This window comes from Lolium perenne, chromosome 1, assembly GCF_019359855.2.
Source record: "Lolium perenne isolate Kyuss_39 chromosome 1, Kyuss_2.0, whole genome shotgun sequence".
Lineage (NCBI taxonomy): Eukaryota > Viridiplantae > Streptophyta > Magnoliopsida > Poales > Poaceae > Lolium > Lolium perenne.
Window position 1 is genome coordinate 207,664,028 of NC_067244.2, and position 19,495 is coordinate 207,683,522.

Genomic DNA, 19,495 nt, shown 5'->3' on the forward strand with positions numbered 1-19,495 from the left:
GCCACCCCACCTACCCCTGTCCGTCCCTCTCTCCGCTCACCGCTCCGGTACGCGCACCTCCGGCAGGCAGTCGCACAGAGAGATCGAATGGAGAGCCATGGAAGCAATCAGCAGAACGCTCTGCATCTGTCCAGGAAGAACATTTTCCATGGTCGTCGGCGTGATTCTTTCTTTCCAGGATGGTGCTATCATTTCACTTTTCCAACATGACGCGAGCAGTAAAAAAGGAAGAGCGCTGCTTTGCAGTCCAGTCTTCTCCACCACCACCTCCACCCCCTTTCCAATTCGCAGTGTACAGATTTCTTTTCTTCATTCTAGCAGTAACAAAGAACCAAAAACCAAATGCAAAACAAAAAAAGAATCGAGCTCAACAAGATCGCAGTAATGGACTAGCTACCCGACCGACCGCCGGATCTCATACCGTAGGCAGCAGCAGCATTGCCAGTGCTAGATACAACAGCGCTATACAGGACCAGCAGACCGTCTTGGCCGACGACGAGGACGACGCTGCCAGCGACGTGGTGTAGTTCCCGGGCGGCGCGGACAGCTTGGTGGGCGGCGTCCGCTCGCCCTCGTCCGGCTGGGGCGGCATCGACGCGGACGACGCGGGCGGCGGGGTGCCCGCGGCGGCGACGACGGCCTCGCCGCCCGGGCCCGTCCGGGCGAACATCTCCTTGGGCAGCAGCACCTTGGACACCGCGAACACGGCGACGGGGTTCTGGTCGAACACCGTGCGCGTGATGGTGGCCTGCACCACGCCCGTGTCGATGGCGACGGAGCCGTTGAACCGGGTGATGTTGAGGGTGAACCGCCCCGCCTGGCTGGCGTACTCGGTGGCGAGCGTGGGCTGCAGCGGGTTGACGATGGACTCCAGCGACCCCAGCGGGTAGTAGGAGTGGAGGACGTGGAAGCGGAGCACCACGGCCTTGCGGTCCGCGGGGAGGGACTGGAGCCGGTCGCCGGCCGGCACGCTCGCGAAGGCCTCGTCCGTGGGCACGAACACCGTGATCCCCGCCCCGCGCTCGTCGCCCTCGAACTCCTCCGCCACGCCCGACGCCTCCAGCATCGACGCCGCCACGTTGAAGCCGCGCGCGTCCGCGAGGACCCGGGTGATGTTGACCGGGCCGGCGCCGGTGGGGCGGGCGTCGGAGGCCGCCAGGTCGAACCCCGAGGGCACGATGAGGCCGCTCACCGCCAGCACGCTCAGGTTGTAGGGCACGGAGGTGACGGCGCGGAGGACGGTGGCGTTCGAGGCCGGGAAAGGGGCTGGCGAGCGGATGACGCCGAGGCTGCCGCTTGGGCCGGTGAAGGTGACGTTGACGGCGCCGAGGTCGGCGGAGGCGCGGCCGGTGGTCTGGAACAGCGTGGTGACGAGCTTTCCGTAGGCCGGGAGGCGGCGGAGGTCGGCGGGCGAGATGTACTCGAGGAGGACGTGGTAGCGGAGCACGTCGGCGAGGTCGGCGCCCGCGGCGGCCGCGAACGCCGACGGCGACTGCGGGAGGTAGCGGTCCGGGACGGCGAGCAGCGTCAGGGAGGACCGGCCCGCCAGCTCCCGCGCCACGGGGCTGGACGCGAGCAGCCGCGCGAAGCCCTTGAGGTCCGGGAACGGCGCGAGCACCGCCTCCACGTCCACCGCGGCGGCCGGCGGCGCGAGCAGCCCGGCCACCACCGCGAGGAGGAGGACGACGAGGCGGGAGATCTGCCTCCGCATCTCGCCGTGACCGCCGGGAGCGCAGCACTGACCGACTCGAGGAGTGAAGAAGATGGGGGAGTGAAGCGAGCTCGAGATGCGGTGGGTGGTGAGCCGAGCCAAGCCAAGCCCGGTGAGCTGGAATGAATATTTCCTGCCCGCCTTTGTTTTCCTAGCACGAAAATCGCTGATTAAACTTCTGGGGGTTCCCTCGCTCCCACGGGTTGGGTTCAGTGCCAAGTGCGAAGCTTTTGTTCCGATTTGCGTTTTGTGGAAATTAATGGCGGGTGGGTGGTGCGGACTGTAGCTGAAACTCCAGCTAGGGGCGACTAGACTGGCCAGTGACAGTGAGCAAGCTCCCATGCACACAGCAGCATTCGGGAAAAGGTTCGTGATCATATATAGCGGGCCCCGTTCCCGTGTTGGCTTGACTCTTCCATTCTTGTATCGTTATGCCGTAACTGTAAGTTTAAAAGGAAAGCCAGAATCTTTTGCGGGTCCGAGTGTTGATGATGATTATTATTAGGGTAACATGGATGGAACCAAGTGCGTACTCTACTCAGGTAAAACAGTGAAAGCAGTAGCTTTGCCGTAAATTTTTATTTCGAGGGCGAGCTTTGCCACAAATTGATTTTTTTTCTAAAGCGTCGGCAAAAGCACACAACACAAGGGAGAGTGTCGATCACCACTAACCAGACCGTGCCCGGCATGTATGTATCAGCAAGGAATCGAGCGTCATGGAGAAAATGCTTCTCATGATCTCATCCGATCTCCAGACCTCTCGGGGGACCAGCTCAGCCTTCATATCCTACCTATGTTTGCTCACCCATTGACCTTTCTTTACATTATCATCTTTTTTTTTTATTGAGTAAACGATCGAAGAAAGTAAGTAGAAAAACTGTATGGAATAATGGATTTTGGGAAATATATATAAAGTTCACCAAAAGAGAGTCGCTGTCCTTCCTACGCCGTTGCCAACGCATCTACCATTCACATTCCTGTGAAACAAGGAATCCTACGCTTGCCTTGGGAATTTATTCTAACCAAGCAGACCCTCAAAATCATAACGAAGCTTTTATACTACACTGATATGTAAAGACACACTCCTTCCCAAAACTCTTTTGGCTAAATGCTCTTGTTCTTTCGAGACAGGCCATAGTTTGTCGGCCAAGATAGAGATAGAGATCTCTTCCAGAGATGAAACGAGGCATGTGAGGGAAGGCAAGAGTATGAAAGAATGGGCCAACCTTTCCTCTATGAACACGAGACGCGCCTAATCTTCTGCATCATCTCATCCACAAAAGTGTGAGCATTTGCGACGCCATGTTGCCTGTTGGGAAGTACTAGACTGGAGCTGTGGAGCACGCCCATCACCATCAGCTAGGCGCCTCATTACCAATAGTGGGAAACCGAGAAGAAAGAACAAGGAGAAAGAGCGCTGCTCTGGATGACTAAACCTGCCCGATTTCAAGTGGGCGAAACTATTCAGCTGCTCTGAACTCGCCCGGCACCCCTTCGCCAGGGCTTGTCGTCTAACACAAACGGGTATTCCTTATCCGCCAGATTCCCGATCTCTATCAGACGGTCCTGCATTTGCATGTGAGGCACATTCAACGATCAAAGCTTTGCTACTGACACTGCTGCCAGACTTTGAATGTTCGGGCCTACAAGCAACACGGGGTACTCAGTATAGACGAACAAGATAATGCTGTAAAAATAAAAAGAAGAAAACAAGGGTTTACCTTATCAGCAGATGAACGGCTGATGCAGCAGTTGATTGTTGGATGGTGATCTTTCACAAGAATCAATAAACAGGTTTGCAAGTATATAATGCAAGAAGAAATTTTGGTTGTATAGTAACAGGGGAATAACAGTTTGTTATTCCTGGGGCCCATATTGAAAAAGATAGTGTGAAACGAAGTTACAACAGAGGGGGAAGACCAAGGTAAAAAAGATAGAAACATTGCCCATCTCTAGAGCAAGAGGAACAAGGAATAAGAATAAAATTTACAATGTCTGCCTCGCACCAAAATTTCTGTCTGATGACAAAATTCTAATGAGCCATGTACAAGGGGCACTAAAACACTAAATGGTTCAGTGGCACTACATAGGAGCCCTGTAGGTGTAAGATACATCTATTGGTGTGTGTTAGATCGAATCACTGTATTGTTAGCAGCTGGATGGTCTAAGACTATGCAATTTGTGGCATCCCTGTTGGCACATACAAGGAAAAAAGCCACTCTAGGGAGAACATAAGACGATGTACAGCACCCTGTCAGGTATGCTTGCAGGCGAAGTTGAATCGCCACCGCACAGTACACGAGGATGAACAAATCATACAGCATGCCAGAAAAATAGGTTAGTTTAAAGTGCCGACGCTATCTAGCGTGTACGGGTTTCGAATGTGCTGTCCGGTTCACACGGCACATGCAGTCAGGACATGGAAAGGTGTATATTGATTCATTTGGTCTTTTCATCTCAACCCCTTTAGCATCGCTGTGTGCTCTCATATTGAGCAAGTGCCGTTTCAATGACTTCCATCTGCATAAAAGTCAAAAAAAAAGCATGACTATAGACTATATAGATGAAGAATGTGATGTGTAAATGCTTGGGATCTGAAACGAGAAAAAATAAGTGGGGTGGGATGCCATACCCGATACGTGGATTATCAAAGAGTATGGCGAGCCTTCTCTTGTCTGGCTTAATTGTCTTTGAATGTCCACCATACAAGTATCTTCTGTGTCCCATAAGAAAATGAGGGAAATTTCCGCCTTGTGTGGTCACAAAAACTTCACTATAGGCACAAACACTATAATCAATTGCAGCCATCCTTGAGGAGAAGTCCTGGCAACAATTTGTCATTTAGAACAATAGCCATATGGTATTCCATCATATTTGTGTATAGCTGACCTAACACTACCTTAAATGGAGCAAGTTCCTCATCTGATGCTAGTGTTTCTTTCGTCTGTAAAAGAGGAAACATTTCAAGAAGAGGAGCCATCGTTTTCTCTGATCTGTAAATCTTTCCGGATGCCAAGAAAATTGCGGTCTTATTGTTGAAACCCATTCCACGAAGCATTAATCCAACCTAAAGGTCATGTAGCATAAACATGCAAATCATCAAGATCCTCACTTAACAGATCATGAACTACCAAAATGTGCTTGAGAAATAAAGAAGTCAGAGTTTCAATATCATCAGTGAGCAGCTCTAATATCTGATACAAACATACCTCCAAAGGTGTAAGTGGGCATTTCCCATTCATTCTTATAACTCCTGGCCTTATTACCCGCCCTCTCTTTGTAAACTTCCCTTTCCAACCTATTTCTCTGGCCGTGTCCATTTCCCTTTTCTCCTCGTCACCGCCATCATAGACACAACATGAGAAGGCAACCATATCCTGCAAGACAACAATTAGTGGATGCCTCCAACCAGAAAAGAGCGAATCTCTGGTTTTCGAAAAGTAACATAACCAATTCTTTACAAAGTAAAACAAACCTCCTCAAAACGAAGATGCACTGCGATATATTTCCCATTGCTTTCAGCACTTTTTGCTCTCATTCGAGAAATTAAGGTCTCAGATAAAGAAGCAATTGGGTTTGCAAATTTCAGGGCTTCAAAATTCGCCAAGCATCTCAACCGTTGAACAACAGGCGGGGCATCGAAAGAGAGTCGATTTGCAAAAGGAGAAATCCTGATGAATCTGTAGTTCAGAGCATAGCTTCAGAAAAGGTTGCATAATAACAAAAGCAAGCACATAATAGTGTTTAAAATGCGAAATATCAAGTGTAATCAACTAATCACCTCTTGAGGTGCAACGATGCAATCAAACATTGATTCCGGGACCAATCCAAGATGAAAATTCTGAAATAGTTTCTATGATGTAGTCTATATATTATTCAAGCCTAGATTCGAGGTTAAAAAAAATCCTTTTGATTTATTTTCCCATTTGACAGAATGAATTTCACCTTGAAATTTTAAACATGGTAGTATAAATTCAGAAATACATCTAGTCATCTAGATTCAATTAGTGGATGCCTCCAATTTTTCACAGCACCAGAAGCGACCCGCATGAATGCATCTCAGTGGGTTATTGCGTTCAAATATGATATGTCTCCATTACACAAACTGTTATCAAGGCCATACATGTGCAATTTAAGGACTACATTAGAAAATAACAAAATAAAGATGTTAAATTATCTAGCCAGTAAAGATATAGCTTTAGGTAAGAATTTGAAGATAGAGATAAGCTTTATTCAGGAATTAGACATACGATTTTGAGTCTTGTCCAAATTAAGTCACTATACTACGCAGGCATTAGGCCGTGCAGTTGCAGCAGCTAGATGAGGACAAGTTGCCCATTCGCCGTCATTAGACCCTTGCCAGTTAAGCCCTAACATAAAAAGTAGTGACCACGCCAAAAATACCAGGGCAATGCCACCTTCATTCCTAACAAAACAGCAGTTTCTGGGTATAGAATATCAACTTATGTAACAGGGTCATCTACTTCACTTTTATAAAATCTACAGAAATATCCCATTAAGAAACTCTGAACTATTTTCATATAAATTCTAAGTGCAAAATAAGAGTTAAGACAATCAACGTTCTTCAGAACAATCAATCAAACTAGGCAGTATCCCCGGTTAAGGAATCTTTGAAAACATGTTATTACAGGTCAGTTTTCAGTGTAAGAAGGTACCTCGCTACAAAAACTGCGCATAATACTGGTAAGAGTAAGACAGCTCCAACCATATTTCATCAATAACTGCTAATATCAGAATGTACTACGTCTAGCTATATATAGGTTAATGCTGTTGTAGATATAAGGGTACACTAAATATAAGGCTGGTACTGTATTAACCAAAGTTATAAATTTCCATGTGAACACTGAACAGGATATCAAATTGCCTTCAAGTATACTAGTAGTTCTCCAAGTGTTTATACCATAACTATGGCTAGAAGCACTTGAAGAAGCATATAAGTAACATAATTGCATTGTGTGCAAGGGGAGTGATCAAGAATTTATAAAAAGGACAAAAAGAATATGCATAATAAACCAGGAAATAGCCAAAATAAATTCACAGAAGCAAATTTAATTCCAGAGTGACAACTGAATTGGATTTTAAGTTTTAACGCACCTTTCTTCAACCAACTTCGGAAGAACAACATCTTTGTAGTATTTAATAGGAGACCAAGCTTTTATCTTGAAATTGAATACATTGGTTATATTGTGACCAAAACGCTCCATTATAAAGTCAGGCGCTTTGTCAACTATCCGGACATCATTTTGTAAACGCTTTACAAAGTGGTCTTCATCATAAATATCACTGAATTTGCTGTATACAAAAGAAAACATCAGCAATCATATTTTTTACTAAATCTTTAGTAGTTTTGCATAAGAATGAAGTTGAAGAAGCTGGAACCAAAGGCAGATAGCCAGATACATTCAACCAACTGGAACAAATACATAAACTGTCCAACTATACACAAAGCAGGCCAAAGTTCAGTACTGTGCGCTAGTTCGTATCTTAAATATTCAATTAGTCTCACCCTTTTAGAACTTTAACAGAAAAACTAACGACCGTTCCTCCATTGAGTTTAAATTGCTCAGCAAGCAACCAAGGATAACAACCAGTATCAATTCCTATCCTTTTAAGTGTGATACCTTGTGCAGTCAAGTGCAGCCAGCAAGAGAGTGTACATGGCTACATGCCACTTCATATCAACATAGACTTGTGCGTTTTATTAAGATACAGGCGGAGCACTGGGAATTTGGGATGGGATGGCGGTATTCTGGAATTCATCAGTCTTAACTGACATGACATTCTAATTTGAAGTTAAACCTATCAAGGCAGTAATTAAGCATACAAAACTGAAGAGGAAGCTTTTAAAAAAAAACTAAACTGAAGAAGAACCCTAATGTTCCAGAAACCACAAGGTTTGAAAGAAAGAAAAAAACTGAGGAAGAGAGGGTTTTGCAAAGGTACAGAAGTATCAAACAGAATTGCCATGCTTATTAGAAGAAATGATATATTGTAACTTAGTATTACAAACTTTTAGGGCGTGTTTGGTTGGCTAAACAAAATATTGGACAAAGTTTTGGTTCCTGAAGTTCATCCAAGAAATGAGAAAAAAAGATACTCTATATTAGGGACATGATCAAAAAAGGGCAAACATCCCAACAAAGACCAACTACTTTTTTTGGCACTAACCAAACAAACCATCCATCTTTCAATAGTATCTATTTCAGATTTAATGTCAAGTAGGTAACTAGCCAAACTAAAAATATTTGAGGATGGAGAGAGAAATGAGGAAACCTTGGATCCTTCCAGATGCTGTGGAAATGGAAATTCGGGATAATAAGAGTAGCATTTAAAAAACCTGCAATAGCAACGGCGTTGCATATCTGAAAGACAGAAAAACAGAAGAAAGAGAAGCCCAAGTTCAGAATATGACGTTGACAAATATAAGCTGTCACCTATGAAGAGAAGCATCAAGAACATCGAGGAGAGGCAATTACCGATGTCCTCTGTTGATTCAAACCACCATTTGCCTCCACATATATATAACCATTTGATTCAGGCAAACCTACACAAGTCAACATAAAATATTAAGCACTAATTTGGTAGTACTTGTTTTGTAAAATTAAGGAGACATCCATGTGATGTCAAAGTAGCAAAAAGAGAAACAGGGAATGTAGTATGATTTGCATATTCAAATATCCAAGTTTTCTAAAACTAAAACACCTGACTGTCCCAAGTATAGGTCAGCAAATTATATTAGGGACATGATCAACTAATCATCATGAGAATTTACCAGCCCATACATGTTAAACGTTAATGGTCTCAACATGCTGGCATGCTGTGCTGGTAAGTTTTTATAGGAACTCACCACAGAGAAGCTATGGCTAGATAATGGAGGGAAACAAGACCTGGAATGGTATTGGCATTTGCAAAACAATAAGAGGAAACTATCGCAATAATGTAATTCTGACCAACAAATACATCAAGACACAGAATTAACTTTCCGCATGATAGAATACAATAAAGCAAGTCTTCTCTACCATAAATCTGAATATGCTCAGGAGTTTATCATTATGAGAGAGAAAAGTAACCCAATAAAATTACATAAAATACAGACATACATATTAGCAGGAAAAAAAAGGCAGGTAGATAGCATACTGTTTGTCACGTTGCTTATACAAGGCCGCCAGGCACCACCTTTGTAAGTTTGCCTCCATACAGTTGCTAGCTACAAAAATATGACAACGTGAGAGAAGAAGCATGTATGCAAAAGAAATACTATCATAAAAGAATATATCAGAATCAAACACAGTATGATGGAACATATTCTTCTTTTCTTACATTTGTGGGCACACTAATTGTCGACTTACAGAAGACCCGTTGCACAAATACTTGAACAGGCAATGAACAGAGATAGCTTTGTATTTCTGCAGGTGTTTATTCCATGTTTTACCTTTTCATTCGTGCACCCGCATTTCATGTTCAAACAAGTTTCACAGATTTGTATGTAAAATAAGTGGTTTGGCCTTTTTAACCATATTCAAAATCCTTTCGCTTGATGGTATAGCAAGTAGGTACTGAAGATGCATGTGACTGGTAAGGAAATGAGATGAATGTAAAAGAGATGTCAGAAACCGAAATACAGGAGAAGCTTATTTTTGCTGACTTGCCCCTGTTATCTTTAGAGCATGAGTATCACATGCTTGTTCTGATTCTCCTATTGTAGGATCAGATGGTACATGCTAGTACCTTTTTACCCGTAGCTATGATATTCTCAGCGGCATGATGGAGGCAAGGCAAACGCATTTATCAACTTGTACAAGAGCTAATTTGACCAATACAGGAGCTACATTATTGCTATTTTAAAGCATAGTGAATGGTAGCCCAAACTGTAAAAGTATGACAACATCTTTTCTTGAATGGGGGGAAACCCGCCTCATTTTTATATTAAATAGTGAAGCATTAGCCCTCCTGTCAAACGCCCTGCGGGCATTCACAGGTTACATTACTGAAAGAACAGACCGGCAACATCCCTTGAGCCTGCAAGCATTCCAATGATCTTTCAGGGACTAACTGAATTATAGACGTTTGATAATCCAATGGTCATCCATGAGGCTGCAACAATCACATAAACTAGGAAAACCTACGACAGGTGAACAACCACTCAAGTGCCATTCCCGGCCATCTGAAAAAAAAAAAAAACCAATCAACCTGGACTAAACTAATCTAACAAGGTAACTATATTCTTCTCTTCCATTTGTGGGCACACTAATTGTCGATTTACAGCCCGTCGCACAAATACTGGAACAGACAATGGGCAGAGATAGATTTGTATTTCTTCGGGTGCTTATTCCATGTTTTACCTTTCGATTCATGCACCCGCATTTTTCGTTCAAACAAGTTTCACAGATCTTTATGCAGAACAAAGTGGTTTGGGCTTTTCAAACATACTCAAAATCCTTTTACTTGAGAGTATCACATTCTTGGTTTGATTCTCCTTTTGTAGTATCCAATGGCACATGGTAACTTCTACCTGCAGCTATGATATTCTCCACGACATGATGAAAGCACATCTAGCAATGGTTACAAGAGCTGATTCGTCCAATACATTATAACTAGTTTAAAGGATAGTGAATGGCAGCCAAACTACATTACATCGTCGGTTCCCCATTTTTATGTTAACTAGAGAAGCAGGACACTTGGTCCTCCTGTCAAACACCTTGTGGGCATTGACAGGTTACATTACTTAAACAGGTCCATGATCTTTCAAGGACTAACTGAATCACAGAAGTTTGAGAAACCGAATAATAGAGCTTATAATGATGATGACCCATCGGTCATCCACGAGGCTGCAGAAGTCACATAAACTAGGAAATAACCAAGGAAAATCCAACCGGTCAACAACCACTCCGCTGCCATTCCCGGCCATTTGAAAGAGGACAAGGGCTCAGTTCGAGCTAATCAACTTGGACTAAACTAATCTGACAGGAGTAGTCGCTGATAGCGCATCCGTGACAACTTTCAACACACCAAGTCAACCAGCCCAACCTCACAGGTCACAGCACGCAGTAGTAATAGGGAAGCACATTGGAACTGAAAAATCAAAATGCGGGCAACGGACGAGAGAAACTAACCGCGTCGGTGGAGTTGTCGGCGTCCATGTCGGCGCGGAGGCGCGCGTAGAGCTGCGGGCTGCGGTAGACGGACCCCGGCGCGGAGCGGGTGATGATCCGCGGCACGACGTCGAGCGGGAGGGAGCCCATGTAGAGCAGCATGGCGGCGACGTAGAGCAGCGGCGCGAAGAGGAAGACGGCCTGCCTCCGGAGCAGCGCCGCGAGCAGCGCCCACGCCGCCCGCCTCGCCGCGGCGCCCCACCCGGCGGCCGCCGCCGCGGCGGCGGAGGCGGCGGCTTCGTGGGATCCCCTCGCGGAGGAGGGCCCCTTCCCCGGCGTCCGCCTCCCCCCGCCCCGCGCCGGGGACGGCGGCGGGGGAGGGGACGGCGTGCCCGCGGACCCGCCGAAGCTGCCCAGGCGGCTGTACGCCTGGCCCTGCATCGGCGGCGCGCGCGGCGGCTAGGTTTTAGGGCTCCCCACGCGCGCGATCGCTGCCGCGGCGCGCAATGGGGGCGAGGCGAGATGCGAGGGGGGCGGGAGGAGGTGGCCGCGAGACCGGGGAGGCGGCGGCGCGCGTCACGCGCGGCGGAGGAGGCGGCTGGGCTTTGCGCGGCGAGTTGGCCGGCCTCGGTCCGTCACGGCGTACACAGGACGACACTAGTACACGTCTACACGAGCCGAGCTGGAATTCTGTCTGGGCCTTTTTAAAAGCCGCCGGTGCTTTGCGAGCGGAGTCAACCCAAACCTTGGCCGGAAGGGGAGATCTCCAGGCGCATCCGACGGCGCTTAGCTAAGCCGAGACGTGGTTTCACGGATCTCAAAGTGAAATGCGCAGCGAATGAAAACGGAGCAGATACACCACCAAACTGAGCGGTGCCATATTTGTTTTTAATTTTTTTACGAAAACAAAAAAAGGATATAGAAACTTTGAAAATAGAAAGGAAAGCATATATTGTCAGAAATAAATACATATCGAATACGGTGCAAACATTGAGTGATGCAGATATATCCACCCAAACCAAGAGAATCCTTAAATCATGAAAAAAAAATCTTGAACATTTAAACAAGCCAATAAAGTTATCTTCCAATTCTAACATTGTCCTTGATTTACTAGGAAATAGGGGAAGATTGGACCTTGAAATATGCTCAAATGCATGAAGAGATTACATGGTCGCCAATTTAAGGAAGAGTCACTTTTTCGAAAATTCGGCTTGACAAGTTCATGTGATGGCGTGGGATTGGACCATGCACATCAGCCCTAAAATGGGAATTCCATATTAATCGAAAACAGAAAATCCCTTTTCGCGTACCAGAGAACATTTTTTCGTTTTTGTTTTTGTTTCTGTTTTGGCCAAAAAAAAAAGTCCATTCTCGTTTTGCGAAATTCATTTTTCATTTCTATATTTCCATTTCATTTCCGTTTTTCCACCGAAAAGACAGAAATTTTCCGCTAACACATTCATTGCGATGAGGGCGAGGTCGTGTGCTCCATCATGGCGAGAGCGACCGGCGAGTCAAAAACGTACGGCGCGTTTCAGGCGCTTAAACTCGGGTAGTTAAGAGCATCTCCACTCGTCCCCCCGAACAGGTCCCCGGCGAGCGTTTTTTCCATCCGGACGGCGTAATTCGGCCCAGTCGCGCCCCTGGTTCCTCGTTTTCGTCCGGATTTGGGCCTAAATCCATCCGGCGATCCCACGCCATCCCCGGCCCCCCGGGGAGCGCTCGGGGACTCCGGACGAAACGAAAGCGCGCGAAACGGCGAGGAAACTTCCCGCGCGTCTGGTGGCCCCAACTTGTCGGCGAGAGAAACCGATCGTCGTCCTCATCGCATCGTCTTCCGCGCGCTGTAAAGGCCTGCCGCCGGTCTGCATTCGCCGGCCACGCGGCGAGTTAATGTCGTCGTCTTCCGCGCACGCATCGTCTTCCGCGCGCACTAAAGGCTGCCGCCGGTCAGCTCGCCGGCCACGCGGCGCATTCACGCGGCATTTAATCCCCCGCACCAGCCACGCCTATATACGCCGGTCCGCTCGCCGCGAGGGGTACCCCGTGCTCGCACTCTCCCCTCTCCCTCCACTCTCCCTCTACTCTCCAGATGGCGTACTACGACGACGACGGCGCAGCCAACAACGGCTTCCCCCGCCGGTCGCTCCACGCGTGGGAGGGGCACCTCCTCCACCAGGCGGGGTACCCCTGCCCGCCGGACACGAGGCCTCCCGGAGGCGGCTGGCGGCTAAGTGCTGGCGGCGTACCAATCCCGCCGCCGCCGCGGGGCCACGCCCTCGACGTCGCCATCGAGGAGTCGAGGATGACCATGACCGACGAGGAGCGCGCCGACCAGCGCCACCACCCCGACAACAACACGCGGTGGAGCTCCTACTTCCTCCGGCGGTGGGAGCGGGAGGCGGCGGCCTACGACGGCCCGCCGCCTCCGCTGCGCGCAACAACGCCGCGGGCCGCCGACGGTGGTGGAGCGCGCGGAAGGTCGGCTGCGAACGTCATCGCGCACATCGAGGCCGGCAACTCCCGGTGCTCACGATGCCCCCTCCATCGGCATCGAGGGCATCGGCGAGCCGCCGTCGGGGAAGCGCACGGCAGCCACGGCGCATGGGCGCCGGCTCGTCGTCTTCGGATCGGCGTCGAGGTCATCCTTGGCGCCGGTGAAGAGGGAGGAGGCGACGTCGCCTTCGACGCCGGTGCGCGTCAAGAAGGAGCCGGCGTCTCCGCCGACGACCGAGAGGGCGCAGCGGCGCCCTCGTCATCCGCGAACGACCTTCCGCGCCGCAGCGGCCGGAAGAAGACGAAGAAAGAGGTCGCCGCAAGCCAGCTCGCCGAGGAGGAGGCGAAGCGCGCGGAGGACGCCGCGATGGCGGAGGCGATCGCCGTGTCGCCGCACGACATGGAGGAGGAGAAGCGCGCGGACGACGCCGCCTTTGGGCCCGCGAGCGCGGCCGGGAGCGTCGGCGAAGCGGAGGAAGCGGCGCGGCTGCCGGACCTGGCCGCCGCACGCCAACTCGCCGCTGCGCCGCTCCAACCGCCAACGACGATGTCGCGCGGTACCGCCGTCTGCGACACCTCCATCCGGCGTCGGCCGTCCCCGTCGTCGACCTCGAGTCCTCCGACGACGATCGGTACAAGCCATCCCCGGGGTGGGGAGACGCGGACAGGCAGCAGACCGGGCGCGCAGCCGAAGGCCAACGACGGCTCCGACGACGACGGCGGCGACTACACGGTGTTCTACCGCCATTTCGGCATGTAGAGCGCCGTGTTTTAAAATTAACGTTTGAATTCCCCTAGCCGAATTCGAAATATAGTCGAATTCGGCCTCTATGTATGAACTCCGCCCGTAATATAATAAATATCATTAAATTTAGTCTAAATTCACCCGTTTTTAGCCGTAGTTTGTCAAGTTTCCGTTTTCAAAATTCGCATCGTTGACTTCGCCTGGGCACGCGGCTGGGAAACCGGCGCTCCCCACGCCAAATCTTCATCCAATCCGGACGAAAATTTCGCCGGATTTGCGCGTGGGGAGCGCCAACGAGTGGGGATGCTCTAAGGTGCGGGACAGCGAGAGCTCTGCGAGCTAGCCTAGCTACGGTCTTCGATCTTCGATAGCGATGGTTCCGTTTTCTCATTTCTCGCAGTAGGTGAGGTAGTAGAACAGTGTGCTCATACAATAAGCCTAAGTGTTTGGTGGTTAAGCCGTGAATGGGGAACAGTGTGCTAAGCCTAATGGTTTCTCTTTTGTTCGTGCAAGCCATGACTATCATTAGGTTAGTTATCTATGGTGGAAGCACCCACGGAAAGAATAATAGCAGTTGGGCGGTTTGTTTTCCACGCGATGAATGTCCTTCGACAATACTAAATTTGTTAGGCGAATGCTAGGCTGAAGGAAAGGATTGATGTTTTGTTCGTGTCTCAAGGTGCTTGCCTACGACATTCCGTGCGCGCAAGGTTTAGTACACTGTGCGTGCTGCTTATGCGATGCCAACGTCCGAAATTTGAGTGTTCGAGCGTTCGGACAGGTTCCATATACACAATTTCTTCGAAATGGAACACCAGCCCGTCTAGCTCAGTTGGTAGAGCGCAAGGCTCTTAACCTTGTGGTCGTGGGTTCGAGCCCCACGGTGGGCGAATGCGAAGTTTTCACTTTTTTGTGCTTCCGTATTTTTATTATTCCCTTCCTACAAAATTAGCAGTCCCACAAACATCACCAAAATAATGCAAAACAATTTATGGGTTTTTTTTTCTGGTCTTTCTGTTCTTTTTACAAGCGTCAGACTTGCCAACATAGGAAATTTCGATAGGCTCTATGAGATCTTTTTATTTTTAAAAGAAAAAATAAGTTAACTTTTTTTTATCTCATACAAAATTAGCAATTCCAACATCATTAAACGTCACCAAAATCATGCAATAACTGTAAATAATATTCCGTAAGAGTTTGGGAAATCTGTCCGAGCAAGCTCATCTGGCACCGGAAAGGTGGTTTCAGGGTATCCAATCCACGTATAGGTTTATCCGGGATCCGCTAGATATGCTTTAAGAGAAACTCTAGCATATCTCGCATCTCTAGAGATCCCGAAAAGAGTTTGTCCGCATAATAACCGTCAGTTTTGAGTTCTTTTTACCAAAAACATGATTCGGTCAGATTCTAGAAAGGTAGTGCGATCCGGATATTTTATCGAGCACCCCCAGTTTTTTACCCTTGGCTCACCATATCCCAAGTTTCGGCTGCCCAAATCGAGCATCCCCCATTGTGTGTGGAAAGCATTGGTGGCCTGAAATTCGAGTTGCTTTTGAGCATGCGTTCGAGGCTCCTCCCTCCACCATTCTCGTCCACCATCACGCCATTGTTGATCCCCCACCCTTCGCGTCGCTCAAAAGCTCCCCTGCCCTCCGCCGCCCCTCCCCCCTCTCGCTGAGCTCGTGAGCGATGGTTTCGTTTCGACGGCCGCATCAATCACGTCGCCGCCATGGATCCTTCACCGAGCTCGACCAAAAGCACTGTTGTGGACCGCAAGGCTTGAATCGAGGGGACCGTGGCCACCGTCGTCGAGTTTAATTGAGCCGACCGTCCATTTCCCCACTTGTTCTCCACCGTGCCCACCCCGATTCACCATCAACTCGCTTCCATGCCCTCGTCGTCCTGCGGTATGAAGGTATATCAGCGTCATTTATTCAACATTCTACGGGGGTTCGCGGCAGAAAACAAAAATAAATTCTAACTAGTGTATCATGTTTGCCCATATTTATGTAGGAGTAATGATGTAGCAGAGAGATCCAGTGTTCATACCTTTGAAGATCGAAAGCGGTCAACGTTCAGGTACAACGTGGATGATGTAGCCGTACTCGTCGTTGACCTCACGGTCGAGTTGTCGTCCTCCCGTATGACCTTGAGTGCCACAAGTGGCAACACCTCGTAGTTTCGCACACATACGATGCTCAACGACGCTCCCGTCTCCGATCCAGCGAAGGTGCAGAAGTAGATCTTATGGATTCAGATCCCAGGAGCGCTCTTGCATACTAGGTGGAGTGAAATCCCTCCGAGCGCAGCTCTTCGAGGAACCACGTGCGGGAGAGAGAACTAGAGAGCGATGGGAAAGAAAGGTACCCGAAGGGGGTTCTCCATTTTCCTTCAAGGGGGATTGTGAAGTCCTCTTCCCCCAAGCTTCCACCTTATGTGACAAGACGGGGAGGGGGTGGTCGCCCAAAAAACCCTGAGGGGGTGAAGTGGTCGGCTGGACATCAAGGGGTGGCCATCTAGGCCTCAAGGAGGCCCATGTGCCCCCTTCCTCCAAACCCTAGCCGCCCCCATAAGCCCATAGGAGATAGCCGGTGATAGCTCCAAATTTCGATTCATTTTACTATGGATTTTCCACCACTTATCTATTGGTTTTTCATTGGATTTTGTGTTTCAACTAACGATAATATCGCGATCCGAGTGAAACCTTGTTTTCAACTATGTATTTCAGGAAACCATCATATCTGGAGGATCTGAGGGCATTTATGGGCTAATTACAACGAAATAAAGACATTTTCTTTTGAGGCAAACTTGATCCTCGCGGCGCAGAGGCTTTAACGGGCATCGTTACGGGCGAGGCTTGCCCATACCGTCCGCCCGTACAGACCGGCGCCGCCTTCGTCTAATCAAACCCGACCTTTTTCGTAAAGGCACAGAGACGAAAAACAGAACACATCATCAACCATTCGCACGAGAGAGAAGAGATCAGATCTAAAGAAGGAGAAGACCAATCTCGACTCCATCAAAGATCCATCTCATAAAGATCATCACCCCATCCATCACATCCTACTTGTACTGAGAGAGAGAGATTCATACATATCTTCTATCTCTAAATAGGTGACCCCCACTACATTATTTCTCTCTACATCCAGGCTATACACATCAGCAAGCCTCTAATTGGTCCATGTCATTTACCCATCCACGTTTTCTTCCCGAGTGGCCTATCAATTAATGTTTATTTTCGCCTCAAGTGTTTGTCTATGGACCGTGTGGTCTCCAGCGCTTCTTCACTTCACCCTTCATCTTCTCCACTTACAGTAAGCATTGATGTATTGGAAACTGAAACACTCCCACCATTGATTTTAAAAACTGAACAATTAATAGCCTCGTCCATTCTTCTACCCGGTGTCCCATTCCCTGCTAATCTCTTTGCGCTTGAATGCTTCTACCCCTCTATATATATATATATATATATATATATATATATATATATATATATATATATATATATATATAGGTCTGCTATTCTCGAACCGGTTCGAGAATAACTATTCTCGAACCCTTTCTGAACTTCCGGGTGTTTTCCTAGTGAACTTCTCGACGGAATACCCGAATTGCATGTTCGTGCGGATAGTATTTTCATGATGATTTTCAAACCGCTTATCGGATTGATGCGTATAATATACCGTTGGATTCGCACGGAAATTTCGCAACTTTTTCGTGTTAATTGTTTTCCCAAATTCCATATTGATTAAAACTAATTTTAAATATACAAAACGACGTTTTCGCGGATTTCTCTATTTATGTACAGTTTTGGGGTTCCAATTTTCAAACCGTTTATTGGAATGATGCGTATGATATGCCGTTGGAAAGGTGCTGACTAGGCGCACCTTTTTCATGAAGAACACTTTTCTAAATTCTTTATAGTTTAAGAGCAGATTTGAAAATACGTGATTACGTTTTTCGTACTTCTCGGTTTTTCGAACTGTTTTTGGGGCTTATTTCCGAACTACTTATCGGAATGTTCCAAATGATATTGCGTTGAAAAGATATTGATTAGGCGAATCTTTTTCATGTTGAATGTTTCTCCAAATTCTAAATGGTTTTAGTTTAATTTCAGAAATACATAAAAGTGAAGATAACGCCGACACAAGAACATTTCGAAATTGGCTCATCTAGATTGATTAGGTGTGGCATTGCGATATGTTGGAGTATTAGTAGAGTTATATTAGTGCTAATTGTACGTTGAGTTGGTCGATTTGCGCAATCGGTGATTGTATGGACGATTTCTATGCGTATGATTTCCGTCCAGAAAAACAGAGTGCATAAGATGCTCGAATATAGAAGTGAACTTCCTTATATCTGTTAGTGAACTTCCGATCGCGGTATAAAAGTTTCAGGCATGTAATAAAATTATAGCGAACTTCTGTGGATGTGAACTTCTTCTCCCCTGAATCTGAACTTCCCGACGGACTTCAATTTTGTACAGGGCGAACTTCCGAAACTTTAGTCTAGTTTACCGGCGTTCGATGTAAAGTGAACTTCTCATACAAACAAAGTGCACTTTAGAACTTACTTTTAACTGATATTATGCGTCCAATAAGACTGAACTGTCAAGATAAAAAAAGTGAACTTTGCCAAGAATAAAAGGTGAATGGAATTGAACTATTCGGTTAATTGAAGATGACTTCTCAACTTGCACGGTGCAATTTTGATCTTTATTATTGTGCGCGTTTAACTAAAATGGCCAGCACATATGGCACTAACTTCCTTAAAACAAAATTGAACTTTATTACGCATCAACAAAAGTATATGTTATTCATTTCCCCAAATTTTTACAAGTAATCAGAGCTAAAGGCAAAAGTGAAGCACTTCACGGAGGAAAAATGCTACATAACATTTCAACGGCATTTAAGCCACGGTGACACAGTAGCAAGTAGCACTTCAGCAAGTTGCTGTTTTAATCCCCGGCCGCGCGCACAGGACTGCTAGGGTATGTGCTGGTGCGAACTTCATGGGGATGCCCAGTGAACTCTTTTTGTGCTCTGCGTCCAGTTCAAGCTGCAACTGCACAAGGGAGCAGAAAATAAGATCAAATATCAGAAGTGTCACTTATGAACTATCACAATGTAAGTATGCTTGACTAAAACAGGCTAAAATAAACTTCAGAAATCATGTCTAATACTTTATTTTTCATATTCTAATATATAATCTATTTTTGTGCGCTGCACAAAAATCATTTTTTGCCTGCAACAGTACAAACACAGTTGGTAAAGACGCCCAAAAAAAGTAGCCAAGCTGGAAGCAGCGGCCTACAAGTTCAGAGCTACTCCCGTGAGGGCATCTGCTTCATTCAAAGAAATTGCATCACTAATTAAATAGCTACGGTAGCAGCAGCTCCACCTGCCGCTGGATTGAAGTCCAGAAGTTGAT

General features: G+C 47.3%; 2 protein-coding genes and 1 non-coding gene across 4 annotated transcripts; 1 reads left to right on the top strand and 2 right to left on the bottom strand.

Annotated features, from left to right (window-relative positions):
• Nucleotides 1–219: 219 nt before the first annotated feature.
• LOC127321856 (fasciclin-like arabinogalactan protein 4) lies at nucleotides 220–2,045 on the bottom strand. Its single transcript, XM_051350826.2, has one exon. It carries the CDS (start codon nucleotides 1,709–1,711, stop codon nucleotides 416–418), a length of 1,296 nt encoding a protein of 431 aa, XP_051206786.1. The 5' UTR covers nucleotides 1,712–2,045; the 3' UTR covers nucleotides 220–415.
• Nucleotides 2,046–3,636: 1,591 nt separating this feature from the next.
• LOC127321839 (protein ESMERALDA 1) lies at nucleotides 3,637–11,500 on the bottom strand. 2 transcript variants are annotated; one of them, XM_051350811.1, is made up of 10 exons: nucleotides 10,846–11,500; nucleotides 8,870–8,939; nucleotides 8,209–8,276; nucleotides 8,006–8,094; nucleotides 6,827–7,024; nucleotides 5,187–5,391; nucleotides 4,921–5,088; nucleotides 4,611–4,778; nucleotides 4,344–4,534; nucleotides 3,637–4,231 (listed from the first exon to the last, which is right to left on the bottom strand). In XM_051350811.1, exons 1-10 carry the CDS (start codon nucleotides 11,263–11,265, stop codon nucleotides 4,069–4,071), a joined length of 1,740 nt encoding a protein of 579 aa, XP_051206771.1. In that variant the 5' UTR covers nucleotides 11,266–11,500; the 3' UTR covers nucleotides 3,637–4,068. The 2 variants fall into 2 exon arrangements, with proteins under 2 accessions (XP_051206771.1, XP_051206778.1); XM_051350818.2 differs by having other exon boundaries at nucleotides 8,870–8,935; nucleotides 10,846–11,286.
• A 3,382-nt stretch (nucleotides 11,501–14,882) lies between these two features.
• On the top strand, nucleotides 14,883–14,955 carry TRNAK-CUU (transfer RNA lysine (anticodon CUU)). The gene has a single exon. It is a non-coding gene; the product is annotated as a tRNA-Lys (tRNA).
• The last annotated feature ends 4,540 nt before the right edge of the window (nucleotides 14,956–19,495 follow it).